Raw genomic sequence first — 27,600 nt, forward strand, 5'->3', positions numbered from 1 at the left:
ATACTGTTTCATTCTATACAGATTAAAGTTAACATTTGCATGACCCAACCGTAACCTAATGATGTTTATTAAGTTTCCTCTGCTCATATTTATTGTATTAAACCATGGTTTATTATTAAATTCACTCTTGATTTTTTTTATACCATTTTGCTTTGGATGGGTCTTTTACATATTGATTAAATTTGTTTATATAGAATTTTTTTTAAAGCTTTAAAATCTCTTGTTCAGGTTCCATGATAATAATAGATACATAGTATTTTAATTTAATAGAGACAGTGTGGAGGAAATATTTTAATAATTCTAATACGTCATTGGTACAATGGTAATTGGTAATGATGTTTCAATGTTATAATTGCAATATATCTAATGTGATAACTAATAAAATTATAATATAGGTACTTTTATTGAATGTGTAAAATATTCCAAAATAATCAGTGAATTCATAATATTCAAAATATTCATTGTTCTATAATACAAATATACTTTTATGCTATAGTATACTTTATTCTATACACTTGTATACTCTATGACTGGCACAAGAAAAAAAAGGTATTTGATATTTGGCGGCAACTTGCTGTTGCTGTTTCGTTTTCAATCATGTCACATTCTTTTCTTTAATAACCTGTATGACAATACAAGTAAGAAAAGACAATATTTCGTTCATCATTAACACAACTGTATTTAAGTTCGCTCATTTTTGTTTTGAGTATTAATTTAATCAATGTTTTAAATGAAATATACTTTTTGTTCATCAGGTATGTATACGTTTGTAATACATTTACATAGTTTTTAAGTTCACGCCTTTTATTATGTTTCTTCGTGTACTTTTCATTTCTAGGCCTATTTGGTAGCTATTTAGGATATACGAAATTTGCATGATTCAATAAAAAGATCTACACTTGGTACTTTATCAAGAGATCAGCTTATAGAGACCAAAAGAAATTGTGTAGAACTGTAAAATGTGAAAACTATTAAACTTTTCGAACTATAGGCCTAGTTCTAAATAATAGTTAGTTTAACTTATTTACCTGTTAAAATATAGGGTAGTTAAATTCTTACAATCATGGTTTGTAAAATATTGGCTGCAGTACATTAAGAGGCCAACAAGACAATTGAATCGGTGAACCAAGTTATCTATTTTAAAATAAACAACTGAATGTAACATTTTTATTATAACCTATTTATTTATTACCAGCTCCTTTTGATGTATTAAATTACAATATTGTTTAAAATTAAATCAAACATTTAAGTAAAATCTTTCACAGAGCGGTATTTCAGTAACGGCCACAAATACAATGGCGATGAACATACAGTCAGGTACGTTTATCCTTCAAAACAGTAAGAAGTAAGTTAAGTTTTACACTCCTTTGTTATATTTAATACATACACATAGATAGCCTAGTCCATAATTTGAAATACCAATAACAGTTCATTCCGACATTTTGGCTTTTCATTGTTCAGTAGTTTCTAGATCATTAATAACATTGATTATTCAATTGTCTTGGTGGCCACTTAAACTGCAGCTGACCTATTGTTTAATATTTTTAATTTTTTTTTAATTAGCTCTTAGGAGTTTAGGCACAACAGCGATAACATGTATTATTTGTGTCATTAAATTGTCAGACATATTTATCTTTCAAAATAGTAAGAAGTCGTTTTGCTAACTCGTATTATGCATATTTGTACTTCTTGTAAACAATTGTAATAATGGCTGCTGCCATTGGAAATAAATAAGTTTTACATTGCTTTTTTTTGTTACATTTGATAAATACAAATTCTGTATGTTTTAATTAATCAATTGATTACCTATTATTTTTCTAGATTTAAAAACATAGTTAAACTTATAACTTAGTGCAGCTAGAGATTTTGAGTTCTTATTGTTAGGGTCGTAGTTTAGATAATTAGAAATTTCGATGATCAGTAGCCGCTTATTATCTGCAGCCAAAAAATATAACTAACCACACTATGCCAGTAGCCAGATATTATCCACCACCACCTTACACTTCCGAGGGCAAACCTCTGAGGACATGTTTTTGTCAAACTGATTCACAATATATCACAATGAGATTTTTTGCAGGATATGTTTTGCAACAATATTTTGTTGTTTAGTTAGTAATTTTATGCTAAATTTGCATTCTGAACTGATGAAATCATTGACAAATTCAGACTTTCATCTACTTCCAAACTTTAAAAAATTCACAGGAAAACGTATGGGTCAGATGCTAAGGTATTTCCATACCCAAAGGTCACCAGATACATGGAAAAGTAGGTTACTCTCATATGTGATGGTATGCCAAATTCGATTATTTCTCTTGTTAATACTTAAAAAAAAACCATTTCAAAACTTGTGTTACTAAATAGCTACCTATGTGTATATGGTAAAATGTATGTATTATTTTCTTCTAGCTAGAGAGTAACAATGACTGCTACCCTTAGTGCTTTACCCAAGACTCAATTAGTTGATGAAGAGACAGAAGACTTTGGGCCTCAGCTGATAAATAAACTTGAGGTTTGTTTGTTAATCTAAACATTCTTTTGTACAAGGTATGTCCAACTGTGTGGAATTTTAAAAACTTATTTACATGTTAAATTACAATTAGAAACAGTTTTTAACTGTATTTAGGCATTATTCACTGAGCAGTGTAGGTTTTTTTAGCACTATCATACAATTTAGCCAGAGAATCAAATCTGTTATTTTAAGGTCATTAGTGAGAAATCACTTATAAAACTTACAATCTTTGACTCTTCATTGAATAGAAAATTGTCTACAATGTCTGCAGGTAACAGTAGGCAAAATCTTGTTATAGCTAGATACTCACTATTACTTCATACAGCTACAGGAAAATTAGACCTCATTATCTACAGCTTTATAAACTAAATGAAAACAGAGGAAGCTTTTTGAACCACGTTTCCTCAATTGTTAGGTAAAGTTAAAGAACTTATGTAAGTGCAAGATAAATTCGGGTATTTCTTTGTTCACTTTCACAATTACACTTAGTAATGGGTGGAATTTTTTTTAATCTCAGAGGGTAAGGCTCTGTGCTGAATGAAAGTGAGTGTTAACATGTATTATAGCTAGTGAGGGATTGTCATTAAAAACTTTCATATTGTAGGACTCTTTGTCACTCAGTAGTCAAAATGTTAAACCGTACCATATGTGATGTAATAAATTCCATTACTCGCAAAGTACAAACAGAGGATTATTCCAAATTCTGCTCTTATAAGACAGCAATAAAGATAAAGTAATGTGCAAACATATCTTAAAAATAGCCTTTTTGGACACATGTAATATATTAACATTCCGATGGAGGGTTTTTCGTAACCATTCAGTCAAAAGACATATGGTAAATTGAATTCAATAAGTTTTTCCTACTTTTAAGGCTTATTCAAAGAATGTCTTGATGTCCCACCCTGTAAATATAGACCACTCATTAAGGTAGCAGTTCAGGACCTGGAAACAGCTAAGGATATTTACATTCTGTTGTATATTCTATATTTCACCTTCATTATTCAAAGGTAACCTACCTTAGGTTGCACACATGTATCCCATATACAATATGTCTTGTCAATTAGTGGAACACCAAGCAAAAGAATCCTTGCTGTAAATATAATTATTTGTGAATTGATATTTTAAACTTTTCATGAATAGCACATATATTTATTCTCAACATGGTAAAGATTTCATGGATAATTATATGGTGTAGTGGCGTAACAGACCAGCTTCAGTATATTTTTTATCTGGAATATGTATGTAATGTGAGCCAATGATGACACAGCTCTTATTGGTTTCTTGACTAAAGCTCTGAGAGAATGGGCACACAGTGGTTGTAGAACATTGGGATTCCTAACCCTGACCAGTTATCACACTCAGTTGGATTCTGTTGCAGTTCGAGATCATCCTGAAAAACTGGGCTCAGTGCTTTACAGAATGTAATGAACTTGTGGCATTTTGGTTGTGCTGGGAGTGTTACAGTTCTTCCAGAAACGCCTTCAGTTATTTTTAGTGCCAGATGCATTAAGAGAAAACTGATAAACTTTATGCCTGGAATTTGCTCATGTTTGAAGAGGCAGAAGAAAGATCACATATACTGTAGGTCAAAATATTCTAGAAATATGGTTGTATTTGGGAGATTGTGTTTCTAAGAGGTCTGTACTGGAAAATTTTGTTGTCATTTATGACACTAGCCACTACTTCCTAAGATAATGTAACAGTATGAATTCATATTCATTTGATTTAAATCTGTAAACCTGTGATTATTTTGGCTCTGACCTAACTATATTTTCAATTTGTCTTAGGGACAGGGAATAAGTGCGGCAGATGTCAAAAAACTTGAAGAAGCTGGATATCACACTGTTGAAGCTGTTGCTTTTGCACCAAAAAAACATTTGACCACCATCAAGGGCATTAGTGAGGCAAAAGCAGATAAGATTTTGGTGAGTAAATTTTGTGTTTGAAACATGTTAGAGTGTATATGTTTTCATGTGTGGAAATGTAAAAGTTACTGACACAGTTTAAGTTTTATTTAAGAAAACAATATTTCAAATTCTATTTACTGGATTACAGCTTTTCTAACAGTTGTATTCCTTTGAATATGGGTATCATAAACCAGATACTGCGCTTGAACCACTGTTAGATTATAACTGTTACATTACTTAACAACTACAAAAAAAATCAAACTTTCAAAGATTAAAAATGTGAAAATTAAGTTATTTACAAATGTTATACAACACAAATGAAATCTACAAAGACTCACTATAAAAAGTAACATAGCTGAGTTAAGTAACCAGCAAATAGTGAAACTTTCATCTAAATATCAACATATTTTCAAATAGCGTTCAAATCCAAGTATTACTCATAAGTTGACTGATGAGTAATATTTCAAAAACTTATTGGACAATTAATATGTAAGCAAGCCTTACATTTGTATTTCTTTGACTAATAGCGATGTAAAACCCAGTAAACCTAGTTTTGATTTTGTAAATTTGTACACCAAGATCCAGACAGCACTCAATTGACCATATGTGCTACAAACTAAAATGTTGACTATAATCCCAACCATTAGGTTTGATGATAAATAATAACACCCTTGGAAATGTATAAATTTTGTTGTCATTGTTTCATGTGCCACTCAAGTGTAGCATAACTGTAGGCAGTTACAAAATATTCTACATTGTAGTAAGAATTTTAACTTTAAAAAGCTTGGAATATTATTCCTATAAGGGTATACAGATTATGTTTCAGATAGTAGATCCAATATCAAATAGAATGCCAGCATGAACAACAACTTTTGTCAATCACTTTTAGGGCCCAAACACTTGCACCTGTTTTATGGTGGCAATGATCTTGTCTGTTGCCTATTATAGCATGTATTACAATAATAACCAAGTCAAGGAATGAAGGTTATATCGATGACCACTGAGTCCTATCCTATACTTGCAAGCAACGCACTTGCCTACATAGCTATTAGTGAAAATCACTTAATGCCATTAAAAAAAATTATAATAATTCTGAAGTGAGATGAACTGTTCCTTTAGTGAGGGTCTCCTATTATTATAAGTCTTACAACATCTTTAATTAGTTTGTTTTGTGTGCTTATTTTTTTCTTCTAACGCTTAAAATGCCTTTTAGGCTGAGGCTTCAAAGCTGGTACCAATGGGGTTTACAACTGCCACAGAGTTTCATCAAAAGCGGTCAGAAATCATCCAGCTGACAACTGGCTCCAAGGAGTTAGACAGGCTCTTGGGCGGTGGCATCGAGACTGGTTCTATCACAGAGATATTCGGAGAGTTCAGAACTGGTAAAACGCAGATCTGTCACACACTGGCCGTCACATGTCAGGTCAGAACACGTGAAGTTGTTTTTAGTGTTTATTGTCTTTCTGTTCTTCCTGACAATTTGAATTTACAGAATGCTGAAGTGAAAATGTGTGCGAGGGGGTCCACAAAAAAACCAGAATAGCATTGCTGTGGGCCGAGCTTTTGTAGTACACATTTCTCCCGCTAGGAATGTGTAGTGCAACTCATAGCCAGTTCAGTGCAACCTATATTGTCAATCTGGCTTGTTCCGATCATCTGCAGTGATTGTTTTTGCTAGTACTGTTTAGTTCTTGTTTAGTTTTTTATGATGGCAAGTTTAAATGAAGAATGTGCAGCTGTGAAATATTTTTTTTTTTACTATTTGGTAAAAATGCTGCTGAAACTGTTTTAATGTTGAAAACAGCTTACCAAGATGATGCTATGGGAAAAACTCAAGTGTAGGAGTAATTTGCTCGGTTTAAAAATAGCGACATCTCAATTGAGGCAAACCTTGTTCTGGACGTCCATCAACTGCCTGAATCGACAAAAATATTGAACAATTCAAATTCGACAGCTTGTGCTCACAGACCGTTGACAGAAAATGTATTAACTGTCAGAGATTAGTGGGTTATCTTGGAGCTCGGTTCAGCAAATTTTAATGGAAGATTTGGAAATGAATAGGGTTGCTGCCAAGTTTGTTCCTCGTATTCTGACTGACAATCAAAAGGAATGTTTTTGGCTAAAAATTGCATGGTTCCCCTGCTCCACACAGCTTTTTGCCTGTCCTGGCATTGTGCGACTTTTTGTTATTTCCATACATGAAAGGACACTGATTTGACAACATCGAAGAGGCCAAGGAAAAAACAAGGGGGGAGCTGTCACCCATTTCTAAAGATGAGTACAAAAAATGTTTTGAACAGTGGAAACACTAGTGAACAAATATATTAGTTGTAATGAAGAGTATTTTGAAGGGGATAAGGTTTTTTTTTTAATTTGGAAATAAATAGCTTTTAACAAACAATTCCGGTTTCTTTTGGGTACCCCCTCTACAATCATTTAATTCTATACCAAACCACACTGAACTACAGTGTTGAAAATATTTTTAAAAGCATTATTCACAAATTTTGTAACAAAATATTTCTTAAAAATTGTATTTACTAAAGTGTATTAATAACTTTTATATTAACCTATATTTATGTAGCCAAATTTTTTTTTCAATTTTGTATGAAATGATATGCATAAAACATTATGCCGAGTTGGTATACACAAGGGATAAAAGACTGGCTAACAATGAATAGATGAGCCATTTATCAACATTTTGTCTGCATAAACTACATCCATGTTAGCCTCTTCAAATACTCACAGTATTGCTGTCCTATTCTCTGTAGATGTGAAGGACAGTAATTTTGCAATTTTTAAGTATTCCTAAGATTTTAAAATTTTGTAAGTAATGTTTAAGAATAAAAGTAAGGAAATGCTTCTACAATCAGTAATAACTTGAAGAGAGGTTTTATTTATATGTCCTGTGGAGTCAGTTAACATTGCCAAAAAGCTTTTCAAGTTTGGAAAGAAATTTAATTTCAGTTTTTTATATTTAAAAATATTTATTTAGAATAAGTTGAAAAATTTTAGTGTAAGATATAAGTAAAGAAAATGTGCATTTGAAGTATGTTTTAAGTATGATTAAAGTACTAGACAAACTAATTAATCATTGTTAACCTCAATTAGGAAAAAATTTTGTTATACTACTGTTATATTATTTCTTTGGCTCTTTTCAGAGGATATTTATATATATATCTTATTGTTCAAAAAATAAGTGAGACAGGCCAGATTTGTTTTATTTATACAGGTCACATTTAATGTAAATTAAAATGATGTAACAACTGAAAACATACATTCTAATACTTCTTCTTATTGGAATATAATACTTAATTTACAAACAAACACTCCTATAATTATTGAATTTTATTTTTGGACATCTTTCGTGTTCAAGGAACACATCATCAGACTCATAACTGAAATAAAAGTCTTGTATTTCCAATCAAATTCAATAATTATTGGAGTGTTTGTTTATAAATTAAGTAACTGAAAACATGCTATCAGTAAGAAGTGATATAATGACCTCATGTAGAATTAGGCAGTAATTTTAATAGCAAAAAGTTTGTTCAGCTTCTTTGCTTTTTATTATAATTTATTATGACTGTCTACAGTTACCTATTGATCAGAGTGGTGGTGAGGGTAAATCTCTATATATAGACACTGAAGGAACCTTTCGTCCAGAGCGGTTACTTGCTGTAGCTGAACGTTACAAGCTGGTGGGCAGTGATGTGCTGGACAATGTGGCTTATGCTAGGGCATACAACACAGATCATCAGACACAGCTGTTGATACAAGCTTCGGCTATGATGGCAGAATCAAGGTCAGTAGGTGGGCTGTATAACAATAGTTCAGTAATTTTACTTATATTATTAGGGTAAAATATCACATGCATTCACAATAAAATGATATTCTCTTGAATTTCACTGTTATGACTAAATCCCTGTCAGACACCCTAACTGTGTCAAACTTTGGTACTAGACACTTGTGTACACAACATTCAGGCATATCAACTGATGACTATATCATGATATAGTAAGTACTATGTTTGCACTGTGGTTATTAGTCTTTTCTCCTCAAATCCCCAGGACTCTGTTGATCCTTTAGAGATACTTGCATTTATTTTTTAGTGAATATGTGTGGCTTTAAATAAAATTTTCTTAATTTGAACTCTACTTATGTTTTGCTTGTAGATTCTTATTAAGCATTACGTACTAGTTTAGTGCAAAATACTAGATGGAAAAAGCCTTAAAATATAATTTTTGTATTGGAAGTGAAAGCAAAGAAACTTTCTAAAAATAACATTTATAAATTTTTTCTGTTTCAAAAAATCTATTCAATTTTAGGTTTTTCTGTGGCAGCACAGACATTTAAAATTGTAGAGTATAAGTAAAAACCGGGCTAAGTGCCAAAAATTAAGAAATTGAGTTTAGTATCAAAATGTGTGCTATAAGCCAACCCCAATACAGTATAAACCGGGCTATGTCGAGAAAAATCAATAATTCGTTCAAATCCTTGCCGCTAGAATGCGCATGGGCTATGTTCAAGGGTGACATCAGTAAAAACCGAGTCAAGTGCCGCGCGCAACACACGCCAGACTACACGTGTTTTGCAGGTTATGTTTGTTGCCACAGGCATTCTAACCACTGTATGAGGAGTGTGTGTTACCGCTTTACATTGTGATTAGATTGAGTTTGTATTATCCATAATGGATGTGCCTTTAGTATTACCCAAGTGTAATAGACGAGCAAAGGGTGAAGGTCGTTTTAGTGAATTTCAAGCAAAAATGAGGGCTTCAGGGCAAGAGTATATTGGTAATAGCCTAGTAGTTGAAGCAAAGCAACCTCCTCCAGATGAGGTATGTTGGTTATAAGAATTGTATTATGTAGAATTAAGTTGGTTTTTTAAACATATGTTAGGTACAACAAACGTTTAACTCTACTTAATTATGTATCTCATTTAATTAATTTTACGTGTGAAAGAGTAAGCAAACATAAAGGTTATTAGAGACATTATTATAAATATGTCTCTAATGCATTTATGTTTGTTGCAGGTGTCTTGCAAATGCAGATATAAGTGTAATGAGGCCACACTGGAAGAAAAGTTAAAATTATTTAATGATTTTTATGACATTGGTGATAATTCAAAACAAAACTCATATTTAATGGGACTTTTAAGTGTTTGTGAAATCAAACGCCGGCGTAATGAGAACTACACAGAATCTGTTGAGAGCCGTAAACAAGCAACTATCTGTTATACTATTCCTAATGGAAAGGGTGAAACTATTCAAGTTTGTAAAAAAACATTCTTAGAAATCCATGGCATTACCAAACGGCGTGTGGAAACTTTAGTGAACGCAAAGAAAAGGGGTGATATCGTGTACACTGAACGTCGAGGTAATAAGAAGCAACATAGAAAGTATACTATAAACAATGAAAATCGTATTATAGAATATATAAACAGCTTACCTAAAGAGGAGAGCCATTACACAAGAGCAAAAAACTCTAAAGAATATTTAAGCCAGGATTTAAACTACAGCAAACTGTTCTTGGCTTTTAAGGAAATATACCCTAACTGTAATATTACTTATAGATTTTACACAGATACGGTAAAAAAAAACTTTCCAAAATTAAGATTTCAAAGACCCAGAAAGGACACTTGTGGAACTTGTGACTTGCTGAATAGCAAAATAAAAAATGATCCAGGTCCCAACAAAGCTAAATACAAAAAGGACCTTGAAATTCATCATGGAAAGGCTGAAAAGGCGAGGCTTGAAATGAAAAAAGACCATGAAAATTCACAGAAACCGAATAGTGACACATGTACTATCTCGGTCGACCTTCAGCAGGTATTTTCAATACCAACGTTGTCACACTCACAAATGTACTACCTCCGCCAGCTATCGTGCTACAACCTTGCCATTACTATGGGCGACAACAATCAGTCTTTTATGTTTGTGTGGCATGAGGGTATAACAGGCAGAGGAGCTAATGAAATAGCATCTTGTTTGTTGAAAGGAGTCTTGAACAAAATAACCCACAAAAATAAGTTAATTGTTTGGAGTGACAACTGTGGGGGACAAAATAAAAACAAAATGTTGCTGTTTTTATGGAATTATTTAGTTTGTCGTGGTATCTTTGATGAAATTGAACATAAATACCTTGTGTCAGGCCATTCATATCTTTCTTGTGATCGAGACTTTGCGCTCATCGAGAAAAAAAAGAGAGTAAGTAGGTGTGAAGTCCCACTAGACATAGTTCAAATTCTTGTAAGTGCCTCCCACAAAAAGCAATTTTTTGCCACACTTATGGATGAAGATGACTTTTTTGATTTTAAGGAAAGTAGTAACAATTGTCTGAATACAAAGAAATTGGAAATATCCAAAGTCCAATGGCTAAAAATTATAAGAACAAAACCAGGTATAGTATTTGTGAAAAAATCATGGACTGATATTGAAACTTGGCTTGATATAAATGTGTTCAAAAAGGGGGTTAAGGAAGAGGACATCTTGCAAAACCTATCCACTTTGCAAACAATAAACCGATTGACTAAAGAAAAAAAAGAAGACCTGAAAAAGATGATACCTTACCTCAAAGAAGAGAACAAAGACTTTTATAATAATTTAACTGCATAAAAGTTTCAGTGTTCCTGACTGTTAACTTTAGTTTAGTGTATAATATACTATCGAGTATTTGAGTAAAAGTTTAAAATAATTAAACTGGTAAAAAATTATAATTGTTTGTCTTTTTAACCTGTATTATTTTTAAACGACATGATGTTTGCTTACTCTTTCATTTTTCTGGTTTTATAGGAACATTTGTTTGGTACTTAGCCCTCTTTTTACATCAGTAAGTTGTGACATAGCCCAGTTTTTACCTCAGTAAGTTGTGACATACCCCTTTTCAAAAAAAGTCGAATTCAATATTTTTTTTCTTTACTGTTGCCATGGTATATAATGCATTCTTCCACTGATACTAATAGTAGTGATGTATATTTTTTATTTAGTATATTATAGTAACAAAAAATTCAATTATGACAGTTATATGCAGTTTTTATCGATTATCTCAAAAGTAACTTTTTGGCACTTAGCCCGGTTTTTACTTATACTCTACAATTATAAACAAGCTGTTAATTCATGTTTTACTTTGTTACTACTGACACACATAAGATTTTTAAAAAATCATACTTTTGTTATGGACACAGATTTGTTAAGCTCAATTTATTTTAAAACTTCTTAAGAGCTCATAAATTTATTTTTAATAAGAGATTAAACACAATTTAAAGGGATGATAATTATATTAATTGTCCTGGGGTGTGATTACATTTTTAGTAAAATCTATGCCAAACATATTCTTTCGTACTACATTAAAAGTTGTTACAGAGTAACAGTAATACACGATTTAGTATTAGAAATTGGAAATCAGCTTTAATCGTCACAAGAAATAAAACAATAACACAAATCATCAACAGAGAGCAATGCATAGCACACAGTGTTGCAACGTAACTTTCATACAATGTCATAGTTAGAAATTAATGTAAATTTCTTTTCTGTTTTTTAAATATCAAGGTCTTCATAGCTGTATTTTAGAACTCTTATTTAACACGTTCACTACGACGTGTACCCCATCAGGGACATGTGATCTTTCACAACTGCCATCGTATATACAATCGGATACAAACGGGCTTTTGTAAAGTGTGTCGTGCACTCAATGAGATTGCTATTAATTTGATTATTGCATTTTTATTTTTTGCCTGTCTTGGTGGTTAGTTAAATTTGATCCCATACTTAAATAAATACCTCAGGTAACGTGTACCCCATCAGACGCGCAACTGCGTAATTTTTAAGGTAAATAAATTTTTTCTAGGTATGCCTTGGAGTGCACGGAGAAAAATTTAAAAAACATAATGAAATAACTGTCTTTGTGTAAAATTGCGAAGCCTACATAAATTTCACATTATACTTAGACGTTTGACGTAAAAAAATTCAACGTCGAATAAAAAAAAAACAGAAAACTGCTGACGTTGTGAACATGTTAATAATATACAACAGGCAACCACTCACTGTGTTTGATTAGTTTATAGATTTTCACCAGCATAAATCAAAAGGATTTAAGTATTAAGTAAAACAGAGGAAATTTAAGTACGAGTTAAATTAGGGATAGTAGACTTTCTGACCATGTAACGGGATGTATTCAGCATCCTATACTAAACTACAAAATAGGTAAACAGGGTGTTTCATGTAAGGTGTCAAATCGATTTTGAGATTGGATTATGTTAGAATAGTGAACTAGACTTTTTCCAAACAAAATTACTCCTAGAGAACAGTTTTTATATGTTTTCATAAACTTTAAAGTACAGTGTGTTGCCAAAATATGTAAGTCTGGAGTTTGATTCTCAAGTTCATTAAATATAAACATGTTTAATGTTATATATCATTTTAAAGATGTTTGTATGCCAAAGAAGATTATTTCAAAATAGCAGCCAAAGAACTGTGAAATGTAAGGTATTTATTTTCCCCATAATGAATGCAAGTATGTACATACAACATTTCTATTTTCTCATTTACTTCACAATAAACTAAGGGTTATTTTGATATGAGAAAATAAGTTTATCCTAGTTAATAAGTACATTTCTATAGGCCTTATGCACAAATTTGTTCAGACAAAAAACATTGGGATCTAAAAAGTTGATAACACTGTATTTTTATATGCAATTTAATATCCACTTCATATCTATTCCCATGTGTTGTCTTAATCAGCTCACTGCATTAACCCTCACAGTGCCATAGTCTCATGTAGACTGTGGAGACACCTTTCCAGTGTCAACTAGCGTGTGACATTGGCATTCAAAGGGTTCTACAGTGATATTCAGCTGGATATAGTATATGTTGTTATCCTTGTGACCAGTAACTTTCCAATCATCCAACGTGCGTCAAAAATTATATTGTGTTAGTTCAGAAGTTATTAATTTTCGTTAAAAAAAAATTCATTTAACCACTTTTTTATATATAAAATGTACTTTTAAAAACCCCTCCAATTTTGTTAGTAACCCAAATGATTCATAATAATTATATTACAAATTTAATTGCTTGCTAAATGCTTTTGTCGATTTATATTGTAAGCCTTGTCCTAAAATATAAAGCCATGTATTATTCCTATATAGTCTATTAATATAGTGGGAGCTAGTGTCCTACCCCTCTCCCCCCTAGTACTGCTTATACAATCGCCAAGGGATGGGAGGGTAGTTCACTAACAAAAATAAGTAGATCGCAACATATACGTTCACACTGCTTTAAGATAAGTATAAAAATGCAGCAGTTATGTTGTTACTGCAAGTGATGACATGACTTCTGCGTGGTTACTGTTCAAAAGGTTAGTGCCATAGTATTATGTAGCATGAGATGTTGGCACTTGAGAGTTTACAATAGCAATTTTGTTATAATAATTTACAACTTTTGTATGATTTTTCTTAGATTGTCAACAATATAATTGACATGTATGTGTTGGACAGGTATGCTCTACTGATTGTGGACAGCGCTATGTCGCTATATCGCACGGATTACTCAGGCAGAGGAGAGCTATCAGCCAGACAAATGCATCTTGCCAGGTTTCTGCGGATGTTGCTTAGACTTGCTGACGAGGTATGTGGGATATTTATTAGTAGGCAAGATGGATTAATTGCAAAGCCAATCATACAATAGCTATCTATTGTAGGTCATACTGTTGTTAATGGTACACTATTTGGGCACCTGGTAAATATCTGCAAGAAATTACTAAGTACATGTGCAACGTTTCTAAGCACGTGCGTGAACGAAAAATTGTTTCGTGTCTCGGTTAATAAATAATTTGACCGCGCCAATTTGCAATTCACCAACTAATTTAAGCTTTAGGAGCCCGAGGTCGAGGTGGACACCCCTCAAGGTGCAGAGACAGCCAGCTTTGATAGATGTTTTAGTTTAGAAAATATAATTTAATTCAATCTAATCCCCCCGGTTTTAAAACTATCGTGATCCTATTCAGACAGCAACTAAGGTGCACCACATTTATAAATGGTAATAGTATCTTCTGTAAAAAAGCACCATAGTATAATTCCCCTAAAATTAACCAAATTAAGTCCTAAGAACTATTGAAAGGATCTCACCCATACAGCCACGGAGCCACCGGAACAACTGCGCTCGTCTTTTTGAGCGACTCCCCCGACCTTTGATAACCGGCGTCAGTAGCGCCCTCTATCATGCAAGACAACTATGCCTATCTGACCACCTGCTAACTAACTGTTGTGCCTTCGGCACATCCTCTCCCCCTTCCCCAAAGTTTTTTTTTTATGTATATAATGTCTCCCAACACCGACATTGTACGTCACACATTGAGGCACGTCTTCCTAACCTAGCTTACTGGGGTAAATGGATTGCTATAGAATTTCTAGTTCCCCCATTTCCTCACCACCGACACCAAACCTAATCTACTCACAATTAATTATTGTGAGTTTCTCGATAACCTTGGAACAAGGCATACATGCATCCCTGCCTTTATGCAAAATCTGTTTCCCCCCTTTGCACCCTACCACCGTATAGACAATCAGTTATTGGTTTGTCCCTTTGGAACCTCGTGTGAGTTTGTGTTATGTAAATGAAAACATCGAAAAGGATGAAATAAGGAGGAAGGTAATCTTTAAGCCTTCAACATTGAAAAAAATAGGTGTAGCTTTTTTTTTTTTTTTTTTTTTTTTATTCTGCATATCCTCCTAACCCTCATGATGTGACGGCTACTTATTGAGCTCATTTCAACTCCTCCTACTCCTCGAGATGATTATTATCCTATCCCTTATATTCAAGTCAATAAATATCTTAATAATTGGATCAATGTTGACTGTATTTATATATTTACTCTGGTTCTAACTTATCAGCTGGAAGATGTCACTCTATCTCAAATAGGAAAAGGTAGGATTTTAAAGGTTGGCAGTTTGTGAGTAATTATGTTGTTTCATATTTTCTTTTTTTTTTACTGTTCCAAATGAGACTCTGACTGGTCACACGATCAGTGGGTGCCACTAACCTATACTCGTAGGAGGGAAAGGGAGCGCCCTCCTCTCCCCCAAGCGGTCATCGTAAAAACAATTCCCAGTCACAAAATATTGATGGTGAGGAAACGAACTCCATTCCCTAAAAACGTGCCTGCTTAGAAATGAGGAGAAATTAAAAGACCCTACACCAAAACCAACTAATTAAAATTAACCTACTTACACTAACGAAGTGAATATTAACATTCACGTTACAATTTCCCAAGTACTGTAGAAAAGGTTTTCCCATCTCCGCTCCATTTTGCAAACTCCTTACGTAGAGTTTGTGAAAAATCTGAATCGGTTCGAACGGCACATGTCCGACTTATTGGCGATGCTCTATGACAACTCACCCACCTAACACTCTTTCATTATTGATCTATCATATTTGTATACAACTCTCATTTTATTTATATTTCTATATGAAATAATACAAGACAGATTCCATATCACAACATTCTACTTTCCTATCACTTCCGTAGTAAAATTCGATTCTGAACTAATATTAATGTGAATATTTGTTTGTGTAATGAATGTCAGTGTTATGAGGGTGCGCTAGGGATCTCCTCGTCCAACCATCTGTCTGAAATGTAAATAATAAAACAAAAATTACTTAGTAGCATATGCTCTTTTCTTCACATAAAAAAAGGATAGCCAGATTTGGATAACCCTCCCTCGTATATGTGTGTGTGTGTTTCCAACCATCTCTCAACGCAGTCAGCCTCAAAACGCAGAAGTGATCAAGGCTTCGCAAACCCAGATCTTAGTGACAACTGCGTCGAAAAAGCCTCCCGCATTGAGGACGATCTGTAGTAGATGTATATTTTCAAATGTAAGTGTATTCTTAATATATAGTATCACAAAGTCTCTCTTTGGCACCTTGAGGGACCATCCCCGCCTCTCAAGCTAACTGGTTATTTATAGTATTAACTTTCTGATTTATTTAAATTTTACCTGAAAATGGCTTTAATTGCGAGATATGGGCATTTCTCACGAATTTCTTACTTTTAGGGTCGCTTAGGGAAACTGTCACCGGAGACGTGAAACGTGTAATAATAAGGGGCCGGGACCACAACGGGTTTAGTTTAGCCGATATGTTCTTCGCTGCCTGACTAATATTGATCAACCGGTACATTACCGTGTCACCAACCTTGAAGGCAGCAGGTTTCCTGTTGATATTGTACCTTGAGGCTATCTTTTGATGAGCAATTTTAAGGTTTTCAAAAGCCTGGGCCCAACGCGCCTCGATATTAGTTTGATTATTATCTAACTGCAACAAATCATCTAAATTCCAAATATTCTCCAAGTGATTTCTAATGCTGTATCCCAAAAACAGTTTGGCAGGTGAAAATCCAGTGCTAGCATGTTCCGCAGAGTTAAAAGCGATTTGAAATAAATGTAAATTACGGTCCCATTCTGAATGGTCCTTTTGATGAAAAACCCGGAGAGCTACCTTAATATTTTTGTTAACTCTCTCGGCATGTGATGGCTGCGGATAATAAACCGTTGTTCGTACGTGCTGTATCCCGAGTGATCGGCACATGCCCTGGAACATTTCTGACCTAAAACAACTACCATGATCGGAAACAATCGATTTTGGGAATCCAAAGTACGTGAAAACTCCCTTTTCCATTAAGCTGACGGCTGTCTTAGCAGTACAGTTTCTTGCGGGAAGCATTATACAATATTTGGAAAAGCCATCTACCACCGTTAAAAGCCATTTGTTCCCTCTTTTTGAACGTGGGAGTGGTCCTATGAAATCGATAAATATACGTTCAAAAGGTACTGAGTAGACTTCGGACGCAAGATGACCCACACGCGTGTTTTGAGCCTGTTTACAACGCTGACATTCCACGCAAGACTTCACCATACCCGTTATACGCTGACGCAGCTGATCCCCATGAAAATATTTGGATACTCTAGACCATGTTTTTGAAATCCCCAAATGAGCAGACGTTGGCGAGCAGTGATATACTTTAAATAGCATTGGAATCAATTTTTCCGGAATTACAATACGAGGTCGTGTATGATTAGGTGCTCGATACATTAACATTCCGTCACGAAGAAAATAATTAGGTGGCGGCGTACGACTTTGAACCTGCCGAATTATGCTATTAATGTTTAAGTCGTCCCTTTGATGCTCCTTAACATCCTTAAATGCTTCGGGTATCCCATACAAAAGAAATACCGAATGAGGTGATTGCTCTTTTGAAGTAGATGGAATTATCTGTTCATCATTTTTATGTTCAAATATTCTTGATAAGCAATCCGCCACAACATTGTCCTTGCCTTTAATGTGATGCACCGTAAATTTAAATGCATTTATGAATGTAACCCATCGTGCAATTTTGCCAATTTGTCTAGGATGATTTAATAACCAGCTGAGTGCACTATTGTCTGTATAAAGATCGAATTCCGAATGTTCTAGATAAGGTCGAAATTTGTTAAGGGCAAATACTACCGCGAGAGCTTCTAATTCAAAGGTACTATAATGTCGCTCATGTTGATTTAGTGGTCGGCTTGCAAATGCTATTGGGGCCAAACTACCCTCAATACGCTGAGACAATACGGCTCCTAGGGCTGAACCTGATGCGTCTGTTTGCAGCGTAAACGGTATGTCAAAATTAGGTAGTCTCAACACTGCCCCAGATGTTAATCGCTGTTTCAATGTGTTAAAAGCTACTTTTTGCTGTGGACCCCAAACAAAGTTAACCCCTTTTTTCTTCAATTCATTTAATGGTTGAGCGATGCTAGAAAAATCTTTAATGTATCTTGCATAAAAGGAGCACATACCTAAGAATCTACTTAATTGCTTTAAATTTTTGGGTTCTGGGTAGTTTTCTATGGGCTCAATTCTTTCATTACTAATGGAAACTTTATTTGGCTGAAAAACGTGTCCCAAAAATTCAATTTTTTGAGTGGCCAATACCATTTTGTCTGGGCTAACAGTGAGTCCCGCCTCTCGCAAACGATCCAAAACCAGTTTTATGTGCTTTAAATGATCCTCAAATGTATCACTGTAGATTAAAATATCGTCAAAATATGTGAACACAAACTGAAACTTTAAGTCGCCAAGCACCTTATTTAATAAATTCGCCAGAACCATGCTCCCCGATGCTAAACCGAAAGGAACATAATTCCATTCAAACTGTCCCGTACTTGTCACGAAGGCGGTATATTTTTTTGAGGCCTCCTGTAAGGGAATCTGATTATATGCGTTCACTAAATCCATGGTAGAATACCAAGAAGATTTTCCGAGGTACTGGAAGGCGCTTTCAATTGTAGGCATAGGTGTTGATTCTAACTCAATTATTTTGTTAATTCCCCGGTAATTTACTACTAATCTTTGCGAACCGTTCTTTTTTGGAACTAAAAAAGCTGGACTGCTGTATGATGAATTTGATGGTCTAATTACACCCTGTTCAAGTAACGATTTTACGTGTTTTTCTACCAACATTTGCTTCGGAGGCGCATACTGATAGGGTCTAGTCCTTACCAACTGATTTGACGTTACTCTAATGTTGTACTCAATTAATTTTGTCCTTCCTAGTGTCTTGGTAATCGTATTTGGGTAGCTACTGATTATATGTTTCAATTCATTTATCTGAGACTGATTAAGAGATTCACCAAAACTTGGTCCTTTAGGGTTCGAATTGTCCACGACCTTGGCTTCCAAATTTGCTAAAACCAATGAGGTATTAAAATTAAATGTCACTGTTTTCCTTACCGTGTTTATAATCATACCCGAAGCTTGCATAAAGTTAAACCCTAAAATAATTGAAACAGGCAATTCTTCGGCTACTAAAAAAGGAAAGGTCCATGAACAGTAATTTATTTTGAAATGAATATCCCTCTCATCTATGAAATTTATCGGCTGGCCATTTGCGACGATACCGGTACAATCTGTGGGCTTTATTCCTTTCAGAACACCCTTTTCGTTGCTTAACTGTTTTAGCGCACTGGCACTTATTATGGTTCTAGATGAACCTGTGTCAAGGAGACCGAATAAGGTAACTCTCCCAAATTGCATTGGAATATACATCAAGTCTGACTTGGGAACCCCAGTTTTAAAGGCATTGGCAGGTCTTACCACGGACAAAGCTTTAAAGGGGGCGTAGGGCCTGCCTACCAACGTCCCCTTGAGTTGTTTAAATTATTATTTTCCCGATAATTATGAGAACTTCCACCAGTATTGCCTCCACGACCACTCCAAGGTACTCGCCTGTCACCATGATACCGTGTTCGTTCCGAGTACTCCCTGTCTGTTGCTTGCTGACCCACCGGAGTGCCTGCAATCTCTCTTCGTGTAGGATTGGTGTGTGAGTAAGTTCTTGTCGTGCTATTATTTACCTCTGCAACCACATGATTTGGGCGACCCGAGTACTGGGCACTTGTTCCTGTATCACTGGGTCCGGCGTTATTATCCGCCCCCCGTCTGTGTTGTAACCATCCCCTGTTACCGGAGCTACCATTACGGCCCGAAAGATTACCATATCTACTGTCCCGAGGCCAGTTTGAGTTATATGACTCACTACATTTTCTATACGGGTACAAGGTGTAGTTTGCATTAGGCCGAGTAGGGGTTTGCTGAACATTAAATTCCCTAATACCATCGATAGTGGAACCCATTTCTATCAAATTCTGTAGGTGTGACGGAGTAGGCAGTCCCGCAAAACAAGCTCGTGTATCAGGCAAAATTGCTCCCATTATTATTTCAAAAATATCATGATCCTCGGCTTCCGGAGTTAAGATAGCACACATAGCTCGGATATCATCTACAAAATCGGTAAACCGCTCTTGTTGGCGTTGAGTCCTGTACACATGCCGACTTATTGCCTCCCGAAGTAATCTTCCAGGGAAGAATGCTCTTATGATTAATTTTCTAAGCTGTGGCCAGTCTAATTTTTGAGTTACCGCTTCGTGGAAAATGTTTCGCAGACGCCCTTCAGTTTTGGGTAAAATATTCAAAATTACGCTTTGATCTGAAGTTATCTTCAAATTAAAGATTTGGAAGATTTGCGAAAGAAATTTAAGTATTTTATGCGGATCTCCACCGGAATTATAAGGTAAGGCGGCAACAACATCCCTCAAAACTGAACTTGAACCATCCTGACTATACGGTGGAGGATTTAATGCCGTAGCTAGGTTCCTATTAAAACTGTCAGCTGTCTGCTTTATAACTTCCATTGTTGATTGTTGCAGCTGAAAAATCAAAGACATTGGGTCTCCTAACGCGGCGTTGGATGATGTTGTTGGCACTGCAATACCATTAACCGAGGGTTTCTGTTGATTCGATTCCTTATCATCATTTTGATTTTCTGTAAGACCGTTATTTTTAATACTACCTGGGGTTTCCCGCTCGTTTACGTCCACATTTACTTTGGTAACATCAGACCGTTCATCTTCGAAATTGTTTCCAGATATTAAGTTAAGTCCCATACCGTCATTGATTCGGCTACTAGACGGAACCCACTCCGAATCAATTTTCTTTTGTGATTTTACAAAATCCGATAGCGCAGCCCTCATCTGCCGGACCGTCCCACTAGCTAATTTGAATTTGTCACACTGTATCTTGAGTTGATCCCTATCAAGTTTGTAAATCCAATTCAGACTTTCATCCGAAATTTGGATATCTTCGTCAGACGACATATTAATACCAAAGCACACAGATTACCAAAACAAGTAATACTATAGATCAAATAGCAATATCAATAATATGATAGTTGCGGATGGCCTACCCCTGAGCTCAATACAGGACGATTCTACCGGGCAAAGTTGTATGTGACATTTTGTTTAACTCTCTAAGGCCTCCCTAATTATTTGAAAAAGAACCGCGTATCCCTGCCCATTCAAATGTAACAAATCTGGTTTCCCATTAAAATATTGCAATTCAAAATATTTTAGGTTGCCTGTCCCCCTAGTATAGCCCTGAGTTACCACAGGATTAATGTCGACTAATCGTATTTCATGACTTTTGAATGTGGACAAGTATGAGTTGAAACTGTTAATTGCGTTCAGGTGCAAACTATCAGATTTAATTCTAGGGGATAAAGGCACTTTCATTAAGAGGATTTTAGACGGACTATATTTAATTCTTATTAGCCTGATAAGCGATCGGTATTGATCTCTTAACTGTTGAATAGCTTTGTTTTGCAGAATATCGTTTGTGCCTATTGAAACTAAAATAACTTGATTATTCGGAATTATTGTTTGATTTATCTTAATGTTTTTTTTTAAGATTAGAAACTGTGAAACCTCCCATGGTAATAATAGGACAGATATTAATTTCTAAGGAATGTGGGAAATTCATAAGCCGTTTTAAGTGAGAGTCGCCAAGTAAAAACACATTCATTATTTTTTTATATAATATAGTATGGTATTCAAGGTAAAGTTTGAAAATTAGTGTAAGATTTAATTATACGTAGTTTATAACTGGTGCCAACTATTACAATAAAAATCCAGTATGTACAGTAAAGATTTATGGACACCTAGAATTGTTTGTTCAAAAATTGTTTTATAGAGGACGTTTATTTATTTAAGCGAAACCTCTTATCCGGGTCATATGATACTCACTTCAATCAAACGCAATAAAAATTACACAACTATAAAAACTTTCTTATGGTATTTATTAATGCTGTTTTAGAACTTAAGATTAATTACTAATTAAGTTCCGGTTATTGACCAAGTTACTGTTAATTACTATTAAATTAAAATTGGTGATTTTAATATTTATGAATTTCTTACAATAATTGTTAACACGTGTATGCTAAGCATCTAATATAATATGTTGTATTTTGTGAATGAATACCCTAGTTCACTATCACTAACCAAGGGACTGTGTTATCAGTCAATCAGCTGAGCTCTAGTGATAAGGTTTGAGGTCACAGCCCTTTTCCTCGGTTGATAGTTTCGTTATTTATTTATTCCTTACACATGTATTTATATGTGAACCTTAATTACACCCTATGTATTAAACACTGCAGTAGTTCCATGTACCTATTTGTAACACATGAAATTTAATTTAGAAGAGGAAAATTCATGTTATTACTCACCAATATAATTTTAAGATATATATTCTAAAATTTAATACAATATATACAATGTATTAAAACAATTTCTGTATGGTATGAGCCATAATGTAAGTTAGAATTTTAATGAATTGACTTTTTAACCAACACCCTCTAATAACACTACATTTCCAACCAATAAGTCTTTAATTTAAGAGTACCCAATTAATTACTGAAATCAAGTAATAATGTTACTTTTATAATTAACTTTACCCTAGCGGTTAATAAGTTACTATTTAAGACTTTAAGTTTGACTGCGAACAATAAATATTAGGTGGACCTCTCAAGTAATGAAAATATAAAGTGAGAATATTGTACTATTGTACCTCTTAACTAATATTCAAAATAAAAAAATTCCTGTATATAATCCTTCTAATTAATATCTTAATAATATCTTATTTAACAGAATTTTAAATAACAATTATTTATGTTGAAATCGAGTATGACATGCTAATTTTCCTTCATGGTAATGTTTTCCCTTCCTAAACCATTTCTCTCTCCCGTTTAATAATATTAAATATTTTCCATTTAACATAAAAATAACATGCTCCAATTTAGACTTATAAATTAATAAATTTTCCAACTTATTCGATTCAATAATCCAGGTACAATTCGAATACTATGCAACATGCTATGATCCCATTTCTTTGTTTTAGTTATTAATGAACACCCTTTATTTAATGAACTTTACACTATAAATACCCAAATCGGCCAATTCAATCTTTTGTTAAACGCTAAGGATACCGGAAAGACGTACAAACGGACAGACCAAATTACTTTCTAATTCATGATAACTAACAGGCTAATCACTAATTTCATGCCCGATCAGGTCTGCCGATTGAACCCGTTTCCTCCTGCATGAACCCACGAGGCTTGCCATCCTATACTAGTGAATTTAGAACATTACAATGAATTAAATGATAATGCAAAATAATATTAATTTACCTTATTTAATTTTAAAACAAAAATCTATCACAGACTGATCAACACCTTGAGGTCCACGCTCTGCTACCATCTGCAACGTTTCTAAGCACGTGCGTGAACGAAAAATTGTTTCGTGTCTCGGTTAATAAATAATTTGACCGCGCCAATTTGCAATTCACCAACTAATTTAAGCTTTAGGAGCCCGAGGTCGAGGTGGACACCCCTCAAGGTGCAGAGACAGCCAGCTTTGATAGATGTTTTAGTTTAGAAAATATAATTTAATTCAATCTAATCCCCCCGGTTTTAAAACTATCGTGATCCTATTCAGACAGCAACTAAGGTGCACCACATTTATAAATGGTAATAGTATCTTCTGTAAAAAAGCACCATAGTATAATTCCCCTAAAATTAACCAAATTAAGTCCTAAGAACTATTGAAAGGATCTCACCCATACAGCCACGGAGCCACCGGAACAACTGCGCTCGTCTTTTTGAGCGACTCCCCCGACCTTTGATAACCGGCGTCAGTAGCGCCCTCTATCATGCAAGACAACTATGCCTATCTGACCACCTGCTAACTAACTGTTGTGCCTTCGGCACACATGGCAGCTGAATACTACTCTGGTCATATCATACAATCATCCCTCTTTGTTTCACCCCTTCTTTATAAAGAATAGAATGTATAATTTATATTATGTATTGGACAAGTAAATTTACCTGTACTGTATTCCAACTGATAGATTGCTATATTCCAGTTTGGAGTGGCTGTTGTGATCACCAATCAGGTGGTGGCGCAGGTGGACGGAGCTGCTCTCTTCTGTGCTGACCCCAAGAAACCTGTTGGAGGAAACATAATGGCACATGCTTCTACAACCAGGTACATGTCACCAGGGTCCAGGGGTTTTTTTTTAGAGTAGTTTCCCCAAAAATTTCATTCAATATTCAGATTAATCATGAGGAAGTGTAACCTTCAAAGCTGCACATATTATGTTCTACCTGTGTTTTGAAACTTTCTGGTTCATGAGGCTTATGTGATCCTTCCACAAATTCGTTACACATTAAACACCTACACAAGATACAACGTTGTTACAGTTTACAATGTTAATTCTTGGCTTCCAAACAGCACAGTGTACCACCGTACTGAACTATTCACTACTCATGGAACTTTGTTTATTTGGAACATCATATATAATTTAAAACATAGAACATTATTTTATAATTTATTTACCTTAGTTGTGCTACAAGTCGTTTGCGTTAACGCATTAAAGTCAGTCTAGTTTATGATGTAACATCCCTGGTCCCAAACATTTTATTTTTATAAATTCCATTTCTTTAGTATTATTATCGTATGCTCCTAAAAGTGATGTTTTGTGCCTAGCTCTTGACAAAATTATTTCAAACTTTTTTCACTTTACAAATTACATCTCTTAGGAAACTCAAGACTAGGGCTATGTTCAAGTTATGAATAACCCGGCTTTGTTTCCCAAGCAGTTATTTTAATTATCCCATATTTAAACGTTAAGCCTAAAAACTGACCTGTCAGTTAAACGTTCTGGTACATATTAATATATTGCCAATTCACTCTTTATCTTTTTTGTGACGACATAAAACTACAAGAAATGTTTTCACAAACTAATGTTAACAACTGATTGATTTGACAACATTATTTTCTAAGTTATGAGTCTGGACTAGGACTTTCCAGTGACAACAAACAGTTTTTTGCAAGATAAAGACAGTGGAAGAGACAAGGTATATGTGTACAGCAAGATGGCTTTCAACTAGTAGTGTGCTAGACTTCTACAATGAAGAAACCTGGTTTAGATGTAGTCTAGGCTTTTTGCTTCCTTCATGAACTATAAATTAAATAAAAGCAAACATTGATGTTATAAAATTTATATGTGATAAACTCTGTTTTAAATATTTGTTCTATTTTGTCATTTATTATTGTCCAGAATTAATTCAAAAAGTTTGTTATTTCTTGGAATTAAGTTGCTATTTTGTCACTATTTTTGTGTTACTAAAGTAACTTTTCTGCAGTTTTCACCTCAAGAAGTGGTGACAACCCTGGACTTAGTAGGTAATTTGCTAATATAATATTTTGTCTATGTTTAATTTTCAAGTTTACTAAAAAAATATGTCAGAACTTGGTTCCTTCAATTTATTTGAACTTTCAAAAATGTACTGTATACATAGAATTTTTAATAAATATTACAATATAGCCATTAGATTTTGCCATAGTTATTATCTGTCATTTCTTTTTCTTCATTAAAAGTAATATATTATTCATTGTTGCTTTACAAATAAAATACGTATTACTTGATTCGATTGAAACCATTTTGTGTAAGAATTCTATAAACACTGCTAGGGAAAAAAATGACAGCCACTCTTAATAGAGATACTTTTTAATTTTGTATGAAGGCTTCTGGTAATGATTTTTGTTCCCTAAATGTGATTATTGATTGTGCTCTGTTTACTACCTGTACAAAATTACCGTTTCCACAAATGTATACTGTCCACATTCACTAACAACTCATAATATTAATACATCCAAGTCAGATGACTCATCAGTGGCTCTTATAAGGAAGGACATTACAAAGCAAGAGTCGTTTCAAACACTTAGGTAGAGTATTCGATACCACTAACTATCGACCATTGAAACTATTAATTTTGCTAATGCATATTATTTTGCTTTGGCTTGGTAGTCTTTTCATGTTTTTGTATGTATGATTTTATTTGCAGATTATATTTGAGAAAAGGTAGAGGAGAGACAAGAATATGCAAGATTTACGACTCCCCTTGCCTCCCTGAGACTGAAGCCATGTTCGCCATTAATGCAGACGGAATAGGAGATGCAAAGGAGTAGTCCAGCTAGTGCCTTTCCTCCTGGACTGAGAGACTGTCTAACAGTTTTTCTGTGTATATGTCACTTTGTAAAATAGAATTTATTTAAATAAGACAAGTATTGTACATTTATAATGGTCTTAAACTTGTAATTAATTAAAGTGCATTCCATTCTAAGATGTTTATGTACCTATGTATGTGTTTGTTACCACTATGAATGAAAATAAATGTGACAAGGTAAAAGTGTTAGCTATTTTAAAGCACCACTTCATGTTTTTAGTTTATGGTAGTTATATTAACCCCTTAGAGAAAAAACTAAAATTATTATGTTAGGAAAATTGCAGCTGGTCTAATAACCTCAAGATAAAAATTGAGATTTCTATTGGATTTTTTTTAATGACACAACTAAACTACAGCGGATATCTCAATAGCTTTCTTGACGAAATATCTTTAATGAATTTAAAACTTAAGGATGGCTTATCAAGGAAAATAATTAAAGTGTTATTACGGAAAAGTTTTTTAATTGTTAATTTTTGTTGTAAAACTATAGTTATAAAAACTATTTCTGTCTATGGGGTATGTTCAAAAAGTAACAGGAATTTTAATTTTTGAAAAAAATATTTATCCATCTATATTAATGTTGTCACCTTCAAAATAGTTCCTATTAGATACTATGCACTTGTATCAGTGCTTCTTCAAATCCTTGAAACACTTTTAAAACTTAATCTTTGGGATAGCGTTCTTTCAGAGATGCATTTTTAATATCATCTATGCTTGTAAAACAACGGCACCTTAAGGTTCTCTTTATTTCGGAAATTAAAAAATCACACAGAGCCTTGTCTGAAGAATATGGAGGCTTGTTCAACTGCACCTATTGAGCCTTTTTCGATTTTATCAATCCAGAATGCTTCCACTGGGATGATTGAGACGGTCATCTTTGAAGTGTTAATACCAATCAAAAACCTTTTTTCATTCATAGAAGACTTACCATAAGGCTTTTGATACAAATTCTTTTATCTATTATTTTTAACGAACGAAAATCACGGAGTTCACAAAACACGTCGTAACCTTAGGAGGTGCCACTGAAAAAGTAAACAATAAATACAACTAGAAATTGTATTATACTTCAGGAGCATAAGTATCATCATAATAACAAAATCTTGACAATCGGAGTCTCCAACACTCGAAACTTGAACATTTCTGTTACTTTTTGAATACACCTTGTATACCAAAACATTTAGCACTTTTCATCTACTTTACAATGATGTAACAAATGTCAGTGTTCTAGATGAATATAATACAGATATTGTAAGAAATT

General features: G+C 34.0%; 1 protein-coding gene across 2 annotated transcripts; it reads left to right on the plus strand.

Annotated features, from left to right (window-relative positions):
- The first annotated feature begins 570 nt into the window (after nucleotides 1–570).
- LOC124352752 (DNA repair protein RAD51 homolog A) lies at nucleotides 571–26,525 on the plus strand. 2 transcript variants are annotated; one of them, XM_046802407.1, is made up of 8 exons: nucleotides 571–755; nucleotides 2,407–2,509; nucleotides 4,297–4,434; nucleotides 5,630–5,839; nucleotides 8,007–8,215; nucleotides 13,903–14,032; nucleotides 24,197–24,318; nucleotides 26,181–26,525. In XM_046802407.1, exons 2-8 carry the CDS (start codon nucleotides 2,420–2,422, stop codon nucleotides 26,302–26,304), a joined length of 1,023 nt encoding a protein of 340 aa, XP_046658363.1. In that variant the 5' UTR covers nucleotides 571–755; nucleotides 2,407–2,419; the 3' UTR covers nucleotides 26,305–26,525. The 2 variants fall into 2 exon arrangements, with proteins under 2 accessions (XP_046658363.1, XP_046658364.1); XM_046802408.1 differs by having other exon boundaries at nucleotides 2,411–2,509.
- The last annotated feature ends 1,075 nt before the right edge of the window (nucleotides 26,526–27,600 follow it).

The sequence above is a fragment of the Homalodisca vitripennis genome, chromosome 1 (genome assembly GCF_021130785.1).
Source record: "Homalodisca vitripennis isolate AUS2020 chromosome 1, UT_GWSS_2.1, whole genome shotgun sequence".
Taxonomy (NCBI): Eukaryota; Metazoa; Arthropoda; class Insecta; order Hemiptera; family Cicadellidae; genus Homalodisca; species Homalodisca vitripennis.